Genomic DNA, 11,379 nt, shown 5'->3' on the forward strand with positions numbered 1-11,379 from the left:
TGTAACAGCAGTTTGCAATTGTTGCTCAGAAGAAAAAATTTTGTGGAAATGTGGGGTTGGGGGGGCAGGGGTGGGGGGGGGGGGGCTGTTGTTTTTGGAATCAGTCTACACCAGTGTATGTTCTAGTCCGAGTCTGAAAACACTGCTTGACGGCCGAATGAATTCGGAGCAAGTAAGAACCGTATATGGATGCCTGGGAGTATCTTCCTAAGTCAGGTTTTGTGAGCAAGGTTGTACAGAAACGACCCTAAACTGGTAATAAGCCCTTTCTCTCGCTTTTTATGAGTGAGAAAATCAGTATTGATCGCGATTGCACAACAAAATTCTCGACAAGAATGACGGCGCTACCTGTAACCTTACATTGGTAGGGACGGGTACAAAAATGAGACCGGAGAAAGCGCTGCAAAATAAAAGTCGGCCAATGATCTAGTCAGCTAAGAATTCCTCAAGCATAGCAGGATAATTGACATACAGTTCAACTAAGTACAAGAAGGAATAAAATAGTTTGACGTGTAATATAAAGCCGTTCATTTGTGTCCTCAGTTATCCAAGAAAGATGATTACGTGCTGTATTCTTTTCCGCTTTAACAAAAAAAAACAACAACAAAATATTCGCAGGATATTTTATACACTATTGATATAACATGTTGAAAGGTAAAATAAAGAGGCAGGAAAAAACCAGCTTCTCCGAACAGATTGTACAACTGTACAACGCCTAAGGAACACGACACTCAAGGCTGTAGAGTGTGTTGAAAAATACTGAAACGTTGCTATTTACATTATACTTTAGAGTCCACCTCATTACTTATCTACAAGCTGCTGGTGAAGAACTTAAATAAAGCGTAAATAAAAAAAACCACCTAATCCTTAAAATAGTTCTGTCTGAGACTTATTTACTTTGTAGCTCAGAGTGAGTTTTCTATTTACGTTAAAACAATATATATCTTGAGAAAAAGTCGCTGGATCGACCTCATTCGCATTGATAATAGCACTGAATATCTAAAAAACCTAGTTTGGGAAAGATTTTTATCATCGATTTTCTCCCTAGTTACAATTTGCACTTAATTATATATGTTTACAGTGTCTTTTATAACTTTGTTCAGACTTTTTTTCTTGTGAAGAAAACAGCTTCATACAAGTTAGTAGATACACGTCTTGATCAAGATTCTGCACTTTGGTCACTTCTTCACTATATACAGTTTCCACATTCCGCACCTAAGGGGTAGATATGAACAACACATCAAAATTGTGTAAGTAAATTGCGTCAGTAAAAACCCGGTATAGTCACAATGAATGCTAAATAAATCTTTCACATAGAGGAATCATTTCATCAAGGAGGCATTCACACGTAACGCCAGTCAGCTTTTAACGTTACGCTTTCCATAATTAAAATAATATAGCTATCTTTTGTACAAAGAACTGTCGTAGCTATATCTAATGAACTCAAACTGTTGTCAAAAATGTATTATGCACGCTCTTTTAGCACTGTGCAGTTTACATAACTTCACGTTACTAAGTGCAATAATGTTTCAGATATTTTCCCGCAGTTTCAACACTGAGCTTCTAAGGCCAAACCTAACATTAGTACCCTGATAATATTTTCACTTAACTACTACACACATTCCCACTTACAGGCAGAGACATTTAGTCGATTCCACCAAATTCCAGTGTGACGTCATCTCCAATCAACACAAACGGAGCCCAGTGCTTCACTTCATTAAACTCGTCAGATTCTCTCATACGTCTCATGGCTTTGTTCAATGATTCACTGGTACTGATCCCTTTTACCAAATGTGAGTAGAAAATGTTCATGAACTCCAAAGTGGCATCGTCATCAATCGCCCACAAGGACACCAGGATAGAACGAGCACCGGCACCCAGAAACGCCCGTGCAATGCCAACAACTCCCTCAGCCTTAATCTCCCCACGACCACTATGACAGCAACTTAACACCACTAGCCTTGCGCGAATTTGAGCACTTGTTACGTCTTTCATAGTTAAAACAAAGTCTTCATTCCCAGGAATCTGGGATGCTCGGGTAGTGTTGGGTGCTAAGGCAATTTCTCCTGTTTCCATTCGACCATGTGCCGCAATGTGTATTAAAGCAACTGAAGGGAGTCGTCTTAATACTTCATCCTTTGTTGCCTCTCTTCCAAGGAGGGGTTTGGTGTTGAATATTCTCCCAATCATCTGTACTTCTTTTCTGGCACAAGGCAGCTGCTCCAATTTTTTCCCTGGCATAACGACCTCTTGTACCCACGGGTCACCCACTAAAAGCACCCCCGTCTTGCCGTGGTAACCAGCTGGAGAATCTGTGATCAGTTTCAAACTGGTGAGCGACGGAATCACTCGGATCTTACAAACATCGCATAAATACGTGGATTTAGAGTCGACGAATGCAGCAAAAGGGGCCAGACATAATGGACCTTCAGGAACCAATATAACTTCATCCGCACGGACCAAGTCTGCAATAGGGTCAATGATGAGGCCATAAAGTGTTCTCAGGGTATTCATCTGGAACGGAACAGGCTTGGGTGGTGTCTGCGGAGACCTTTCATTTGCCATCTGCTCATCACTTAGCTTATCCAATGAGCGATCCTCGCATTTCACACCAGCTCTTACACCAATTTCCTGAGAGGCAGTCACAATTAAAGACTTCAGAAAGTCGTTCAAATTTAATGAACTGTTTTGATTAAGTTCCTTTTTCCTCAATTCCACGTATTTTCCTTCTTGAACAACCCAGAAAACAATGTCTTGTTCATCAATTGCCATGAAAACGGCAGTCGATGGAAGGAAACGGAATGTGTGGCATGTATTTTTTTCCAGATGGTATAACTGAGAGTGAGTTGTTTCGAGCCCATAGTTTAATTCCATCATATCATTCAGAGCTTGTGCTCGTCCTTGGTCAGCAGCAAGTAGAGCCTTCTCTACCTCACCTTGTTTTAATAACAGACGCCACAGACTAGTGTATGCAATTTCACACATATTGCGAAAGCTAATTTTCCACTCGTCCTCACCTTTCAGATCCTGCCTAATGATGTTGAACATTCTTACACTGGATTGAAAGCAATCAAGAGCTTTGGGCGGGGACCGTTGTAATTCAAAGGTGCAGCCAAGATTAAAGAACGCTTCGGCTGTTCCATATTTGCTCCCTACTTCTTTTGCAATTTCTAGACCACGTTCCTGAAACTCAATAGCTGTCTTGAAATCCCCCAGACATGAATAAGCGATGCCAAGTCTATCATAGGCCTCCCCTTCTCCAGCTTTGTTTCCCAATTCTTTGGCAATTTTTAGATGACGTTTCTGGTAGTCAATGGCTGTTTTAAAATCCCCCAGACTTAGATAACTGGTGCCAAGAGAACCATAGGCCCTTCCTTCACTAGCTCTGTCTCCAATTTCTTTGGTAATTTCTAGATGACGTTTCTGGTAGTCAATGGCTGTTTTAAAATCCCCCAGACTTCGATAACTGTTGCCAAGACTACCATAGGCCCTTCCTTCTCCTGCCTTATCTCCCACTCTTTTGGCGATTTTTAGATGACGTTTCTGGTAGTCAATGGCTGTTTTGAAATCCCCCAGACTTTGATAATCGTCGCCAAGACTACCATAGGCATCTCCTTCTCCTGCCTTGTCTCCCACTTCTTTGGCAATTTTCAGATGACGTTTCTGGTAGTCTATGGCTGTTTTGAGATCACCCAGATTATGATAACTGACGCTAAGGTTACCATAGGCGCTTCCTTCTCTAGCTTTGTCTCCCACTTCTTTTTCGATTTTTAGATCACGTTCGTGGTAGTCAATGGCTGTTTTGAAATCCCCCAAACTATTATAAGCGTTGCCAAGACTACCATAGGCCATTCCTTCTGCAGGTTTGTCCCCCACTTCTTTCGCAATTTTTAGACTACTTTTAAGGTAGTCAATGGCTAATTTGAAATTACCCAGACATTGATAAATGTTGCCAAGATTACCATAGGACTTTCCTACTCCAGCTTTGTCTCTCAGTTCTTTGACAAATTTTAGATTACGTTTCTGGTAGTCAATGGCTGTTTTGAAATCACCCGTAACGTGATAAGTGTTGCTAAGATTACCATAGGCACTTCCTTCTCCAGCTTTGTCTCCTACTTCTTTGGCAAATTTTAGATGACGTTCACTGTAGTCAATGGCTGTTTTGAAATCCCCTAGCCACATATAAGCGATGCCAAGATGACTATAACTCATGTTTTTTAGAGCTTCGTCTCCCACGTCTTTGGCAATATCAAGACAACGTTTATGGTAATCAATGGCTGTTTTGAAATTCCCCAGACCATGATAACCGCAGCCAATATGACCATAGGCTTGTCCTTCACCAACTTTGTCTCCCACTTCTTTTGCTATTTTTAAATAACTTTTATTGTAAAGAATGGCTGTTTTGAAATTCCCCAGACTGTGATGAGCAATGCCAATATAACCATAGGCCTTTCCTTCCCCAGCTTTGTTTCCTACTTTTTTGGCAATTTTTAAAAGGCGTTCGTGGTGGTCAATGGCTCTTCTGAAATCCTGCTGTCTGTAATAGGCGTTTCCTCCTTCACATTTGTCTTTCACTTTGTCTTTCACAGTTTTCGTTAGAGAATCTGCCTTTTCCTATTGGACAAAAAAGACCTTTATTAATGACAAATTGCAAACATTGATAAAAGCTGGTACATATACAAAATACAGTTGGCTGCATCAAAGTGCCAGCACGTGATCGATGACAAAACATCTAATTGGGTATTGACAATTGCATAATATTATATTGGTCTATATTTCACAATTTTTTTTCAAATCGAGGTAAATAGAGGCAAAATATTTCCTGAGCGACGGAACGGCGAGGTGGATATTCTGCCTCTCTTTACCAAGATTGAAAATAAAAATTGTTGTAGTATATACACACGAAGTGATCTCAACAACAGACAAAAAGAAAACTATTAAAAGTTGATTTAATTAACCTCTTAATTCATGCGTGCAAAACGTGCAAGCGGCACGAAGCATGCGCGAAACTATTCACAGAAACTAAAAATATTCCCCATCTTGTTAACCTTCGAAGAAATCCTTGATTGTCACACTCTTGCAGAACGATCTTTAAACAGCGTTTAAATCAGCAATCCTAACCGACGGTTTGCTTGCAAAACAAATTTACCGTTCAATTATTAAAAGAGCAGTTCGCGAAGGATCAACAGGAATTATACTGTGTGCGAGGGATTTTGGCGAAAACTGAAGGTTCTTCGTTGAATAGCTTTTGATGCTTCTGCCGATGAACCCTGCGGTGTTCATTTCTGCCAATGCCGGGTGAAGAGCGACTTAACGGTCGGATTTGTCTAGACTGATGAGATCTGTGATTCCCAAGAGCATGTCCAGAAAGTGCTCGAAAGTTGAACTTCGGTAAGTTTTTCCTATCCTTTGAGAACTTTTAGGCCAAATTTCATAGCCATCTTTGTGTTTTCTGGTTTAGTATGTCTTCTATTCTAAGGGTTTTAAATTTAGAAACAATGACGAAATGTGAGTCTACGCCGGTCAATTTGTTTTCCTTGAATCGTGCATTATTCACTTGGTAGGAGGTGAATAACGCTCACTGGCCAGAGATAGCGAACCAATCATATGGCTTGAAACACCAAGAATAATATGTACTTATTTTAATATCCAAAGGTGAATATAGGAATCGGACGCTTTATTCACCGCGCTAGGCGGAGAATATAACATTTCCGAAGCTTGCTTTCTAAGCTCGCAATCTTTGCCATCTTGGCAAGAAAACATGGCGGACAATTGCTGAATGAAAGTTTCGTTTATTGAATTGAAACACATCGCTACAGGTTCGGGATATTTTAAGCCAGGGGGAAGTTCTAAATGACTATTGTTGCCCTTAGATAACAAATGTTTTTAAAACCTCGTATTCGAGACACCTAAGAATCGTAAACGCAGTGGTTTCGTTGATCGCCAGCAGGTCAGATCGCGCGACCGAAATTAGTTTTGCTCAAACCGAAGCTACTCGTGTTTAGACGGCGAGTACAACAGAGAATGAAGTCGACCACGTTATACCCAAGGTAACGGATGAATCTATTTTTCGCTGAGTTTTGCTTGTTTGTCTTAATGCCTAACACGATAGGTAAAGCTTAGCACGGCTGCATATGACAAAACAAACGAACAATCGCGTCTGCGGTTCGGTGTTTTACTTCGTTATTTTGTAGTTGGCTCCTATTAACCGTACCGAGTAGGAGGTCTGTATGGGAGAATCTTGACCGAGGTTGTGAGTACAGACCGAACGCAGTGAGGTCTGACCGAGGTCAAGATTCTCCCATACAGACCGGCTTAGCTCGGTTAATAAGATGTTTATTATATAGCAAGAAAGAAAACTTTAATTCGTTCAATAGAACTGGTTTGCTTGCAAACGGAAATGGGCTTAATTTAAACCTGCCGAAATTTGCTCGTCCTCTTTTTTTTTTTTTTTTTTTTTTTTTTTGTGTGTGTGTGTGTGTGTGTGTGTACTTTTTTTTTGTCGTCAGGCTTTTTGGCACTTCCATAAATGATTGAGAAGAAAACAAAAGAAAACTGGGGAACATTTTTGTATTTTACTTGCTACTTTTTCAACGCAAAATGAAATCGGTTTAGATGCCGGTCTAGATGGGAAAATCTAGACCGCGGTCAATATCGATTTCAGCCAATCAAATTCGTGAATTCGGTTGTTCCCAGTCCTTGTGAGACACAGCCATATAATAATTCTTGATATTAACCTCTGAGAATTGTATTGAAGCAATTATTCGGGTCAGGCTCAGTGAACATTGGTAAATATATTCGTAAATATTCACCAATGTTTACTTCGCCTTTGGCGAATAATTGTTAAACAGAGTAAAGCTTTCTCAGTTTTTATAAATATCATGTTCGCAACTGGATGATCTCCCACTTTGCGAGAACGTTTTACCCAAGGCACTTTCCTTGAGTTTTGTGGCTTTCTGTTCAAAAATCATATTCGGCAAGCGCTGGTGTTATTATTATTACTATTATTATTATTATTGTTGTTGTTGTTGTTGTTGTTGTTATTATTATTATTTTATTTTTATGGCTCTAGACATTTACTCGAGGGATGATGTATGAGAAGGAAGGCAACAAAGTTATTAAGATAATGTTCTGCTTTCCCATTAAAGCCTCAAGAATATTTTCTTGTACTAATCCTCTTTTTATTGTGACAATGTTTACCTGGCCTGTTGCAGTGTGAGTGACAGGTATGCTCTTCATCTCCCGTCGCTTTGTTTCTTGTGATGTACCAGGTTCACTGAGACACTTGGTGCGTAAATCAACTAATGTCTCGTTGTTGTTGTTAATCTTCCTGGGGTTAAGTCACGTAGCACATTGTTATTAAGAGGTCATGGATATTGATAATAACGACAAATAAAATGAATCACTTGTCATTCACCTTGAAATCTGGGTTATTAATTAAGAGCCCATTGACCCATTTATGCACGCGCTCTCGTCTTTGCTAATATATAGATTTAGCCAAGCCTAAACGCGGAGCTCCTGATTGCAATAGCTGACGATAAAGGAAAAAGAGAATTATTTTTTCTAGGACAAGAAACTCAAAAAATGATCAGTTGTGAGCATGTAATTGGTTAGCGTGTGGTTTTGCTATTTTCTCCAGTTACATTTTAACAAACTATACCCAATAAGCCTAACCAAGATTGTAGAAATTACGTACGCATTATATCAGGGACTTTCCAAGAGACGATTACACAGCATGAAAAAGCAAATTTACGTGGGCATAAAGACCACGTAAATGTAACGTAAAGTTCGGATATACGCGACTTTACGCTAACTTTACGAAACGTAAAGTTGAGCTTTACAGTACCTTTAATGGATGGCGTAAAGTTGCGTAAAAGAACACCTTAACCCTTGACGTAAAGTTGGCGTAAATGTGTCGTAAAGTCGATTTTAAACAACAGCGTAAATCCAGTTTAAAGGCACTGTAAAGGTTAATTTACGCTACTTTACAGAGCATTAATTTTTCTTCTTACAAAGTTTACCAGTATCACGCTCCCAAGCCTGACTGTAGCCTGGCATTGATGCGCAGGAAGCCAAAAAATTGATCAAGAGCTAGCTCAAATATTTTATGAAGAAAGGAGAGAATTTTCATGGGCTTTTTCGTCTTAAAAGGCAGCGAGCTCACCCCAAATCCATTAATAAATTTGTTACAAAGTGGTTTCAGCCCTGTTGCATTACTCCATTTATTCACAATACATCCGTTACAGAAAATTACGGAATACTCATCTTTATTAACTTATCAAAAATGTTATCAGTTGGTCATGTTCTCAGGATTATGAAAATAAAGTAATCATCAATGAACATAGCTTAATTTTACTCTCACAAGTACGGTTACAAAGGTACAATCAGTTAATTGTAAGAAAAGAAAGAAGTTTTAAATTTATCAAAATAATCACCGCAAATCAACTACTTTTTGTTGTCCATGGCATGGCTTCTAAATCTTAACCGGAACAAACAGAAAGGATAAAAGTTTATTCACAACAGTGTGTTTATCATTCTAGTCAATATTCAGGTGACCTCCGGCGAGTGTGTTTTTTTTTTCGACTTCTTTTTGTTGGAAGAAAGATGTGGCCTGGCGCTCTGTGAAGGTGTCACAGCCCGGCTGCTGAGAGGTGTTGCAGTTGCACATGTAGTGCTGGTGGAGGGAGCAGCAATCCGGGTGCCTGGGGAAGTTTTTTTTCTTTCAGGACTTTATACATCTTTCTAAAGTATCGCTGTAAATAAAAATATTGAAATCAGTAATTATTTAATTGCTGATACGAGGAAACGGCAATCGTTCTCTTTCTTTTCCTGCCAGTGGTTCTTGCCGGCGTACTAGTGCTGTTGCTCTCGAATTTTGCCGACAGTTCCTCAAGTACACGTTTCTGTTCGTTGTCCCGTGCTTCTATTGCCTCTCGCAAGCGTGTATTTTCATCTATAACTCTTTGAAGAAGAAGAACACAATGATCTTCCATTTTGCAATGCTTTGATCAAGAGAAATCTGTTGCGCCAACTTCAGTTCCCCAGTTTATAGCGAAATGACACACTAAAGGACGCGATGACAGGAAATAAACAACGCCGACAAAGCTTTACCGAAAAAGTGAGCCGCCACGTTCCCGCCAATAAATTCGCATTTTCCTATTGGCTTATTTTTGCATGAAAGAAACACGATTGACTTAAGATAATCTGGGACCCAGTATCTTTCCCGGCCGATTAGTCCGACCGATAGTAAATCTGACTTTTTAAAACAGAAACTAACTAGCATAATGCATCACTTGCGAAAGCAAAGTAGGCTCTTGTGCGGGCTTTGCAACGAATATCTGTCTAGGACCGCATTCTGAAAACATCGTCAGCTTTATTATGATGTACACAATGAATGTTGGACGAGCAAAGACGACGCTGAAGAATTCAAACAAGAAATGGAGACAGCATTGCGTAGCGCTAGTCCTGCCGGTTTTACCGCCGAAAACACAAATCTATTCTCTTCTGATTCTTCTGGCGAGGACGGAAGTTCGGATCGAAGATGGACTGTAGAAACCTGCGATCAGCTCGTGATGGCTTCTTGGACCACTGATGATGGCTGTATTGATATCTCTGCACCGAGCAGACCTGGGATAGTCAATTCCTACATTTTACATCGTCTAAAAATCAATGGAGAATTCTATCAGCATGCGTTTGCCATTGTATGGTGGTACAAGGCAGATTGTGATGAAAGTTATTTTGGCAAACCAGCTTAAGTATGGAAACTCCATGATTATGAACCTTGTGGCCCTGCACTATTTATGCCTGTACAGAGAATTAGGCAAAAATATGCTTGCTCTTCAGTTACCCTTAATGGGGTAAAGAAGTTGGTATCCAGCCCCATCCCTAGGGTTTTTCATTAGTTGTAATCAGTATGATTGTACCGATTATTCATCAAAAGTATTGCTGTAGAGCAGTCTTCAAATGAGTGCAATGCAATGAAATATATAAGTAAAATTAGGAGTGAGTACAGTTCATCAGTGAGTTTTCTTATACAATTATCCAACTCAACTGTTTCTGTGATAAAGTTTGGGTTAATATTTGTATCATTAGGTTTTTGATTAATTGCTAGTCTACAAAATGTACAAGACCAAAATTTGAATCGAATAAACACCTTGGATTTTACAAAGTACCGATTTGAGTCGAATGTTATGTGTCTGGTAGTGCCTTCAAGGGAGTAATCTCTGCCCAGTAGAGTTTCTTTTTATTGAAACGTGTCCCAAAATAATTCTACCAAAAGTAATAAATGTGAATTAAATAAAAATGTCAGGTTTTTATTAAACTCTCCTGGCTGGTTTTCACAGGCGAGATCATTGCTACAAAAGTATAGGGAAACGATAAGAAGGTGATAGCACCGGCGACAAAACATAATCTGAATGATAAATAAATTCCTTTATGTTTAGCAATATCAATATCCCAGTTATGTCCATATTTTTCAAAATGAAAATTGTTGTAAACTTTTAACTCTCAAAATAGGTTTAGACTGTTTTGGGATTTGCCAATCATTGCACCCTCGCAAAAATATGCTAAAACTCCTGCATCTTAACGAAAGTCTTACCAGCAAACACGACGAGTTGAGTTGCTTGGTCAAGTCTATCAAATCAATTTGGTGCTGTGAGTGTACATGTTTAGCTCTAACAGGTTTCGGTAAGACTTTGTTCTTAAATACCGCCTTGTAAATACGATACTTGATGTTGTTCGAAGTAACAAGTCGTATCTGCCGTTCATTAAGCCCCGCATAGCTATCTGCGGCTCTATGTTTTAGCTTTTTATATCCTCCCGACTTAGTTTCTTTGAATGTTTTACCAACAATTCTAGATACATCGGATGTTTTCACAGCTTTCTTTCCATTAAAGTACAAGGTAGGACTCTCTTCAGGACCAAGAGCAAAGAGGTCTCTCCTTCTCCAGAACAGCACGACAGCACTCTTCTGTAACCGTGTCCGTTGATTCACCGGGACGTTAAACCTTCCCTGGACAAGCAGTAGTAGAGTTTCGCAGGTTTCATCATCCATCGTATGCGTGAAAGCTTCTCGCGCCCTTTTTTACTTTTCTCCAGCTTGAACCACCTGGAAACTACAGCAAAGCCAGAGGAGATAAACGCTATATAAAACCATTTTGAGCGGTCTGCTATGAGGAATGCCAGGAGTTACGCTTGCTCGATTCTGCCATTTCATGCAGTGACAGGGTTTCCGCGGCAGGGGTGCCAGTAACGCACTCTCCACATAGCTCTCTTTATTAAAAGATGTTGAACTTCCCTAATGGTATCAAATCGTGCAACAAAAACATTTTTAGAACTGATCGATTTTTTAGATTACTTCTTTTCCCTCATTTTTTTGTC

The 11,379-nt window shown here is 39.7% G+C and overlaps 1 protein-coding gene across 1 annotated transcript in view; it reads right to left on the reverse strand.

The window, feature by feature from the left end:
* Positions 1 to 609: 609 nt before the first annotated feature.
* Positions 610 to 11,379, reverse strand: part of LOC149117809 (uncharacterized) — an 80,256-nt gene continuing 69,486 nt past the window's right edge. The window contains exons 6-8 of the mRNA XM_089295982.1: positions 7,201 to 7,326; positions 1,633 to 4,614; positions 610 to 1,215 (exon numbers count right to left, since the gene is read on the reverse strand). Of these exons, the coding sequence (XP_089152108.1) occupies positions 1,645 to 4,614; positions 7,201 to 7,326 (3,096 nt within the window). The 3' untranslated portion in view covers positions 610 to 1,215; positions 1,633 to 1,644. The remainder of the gene's footprint in view (positions 1,216 to 1,632; positions 4,615 to 7,200; positions 7,327 to 11,379) is intronic.

This window comes from Orbicella faveolata, unplaced genomic scaffold (genome assembly GCF_042242905.1).
Source record: "Orbicella faveolata isolate gen_17 unplaced genomic scaffold, um_ofav_v1 contig_1, whole genome shotgun sequence".
Classification (NCBI taxonomy): domain Eukaryota; kingdom Metazoa; phylum Cnidaria; class Anthozoa; order Scleractinia; family Merulinidae; genus Orbicella; species Orbicella faveolata.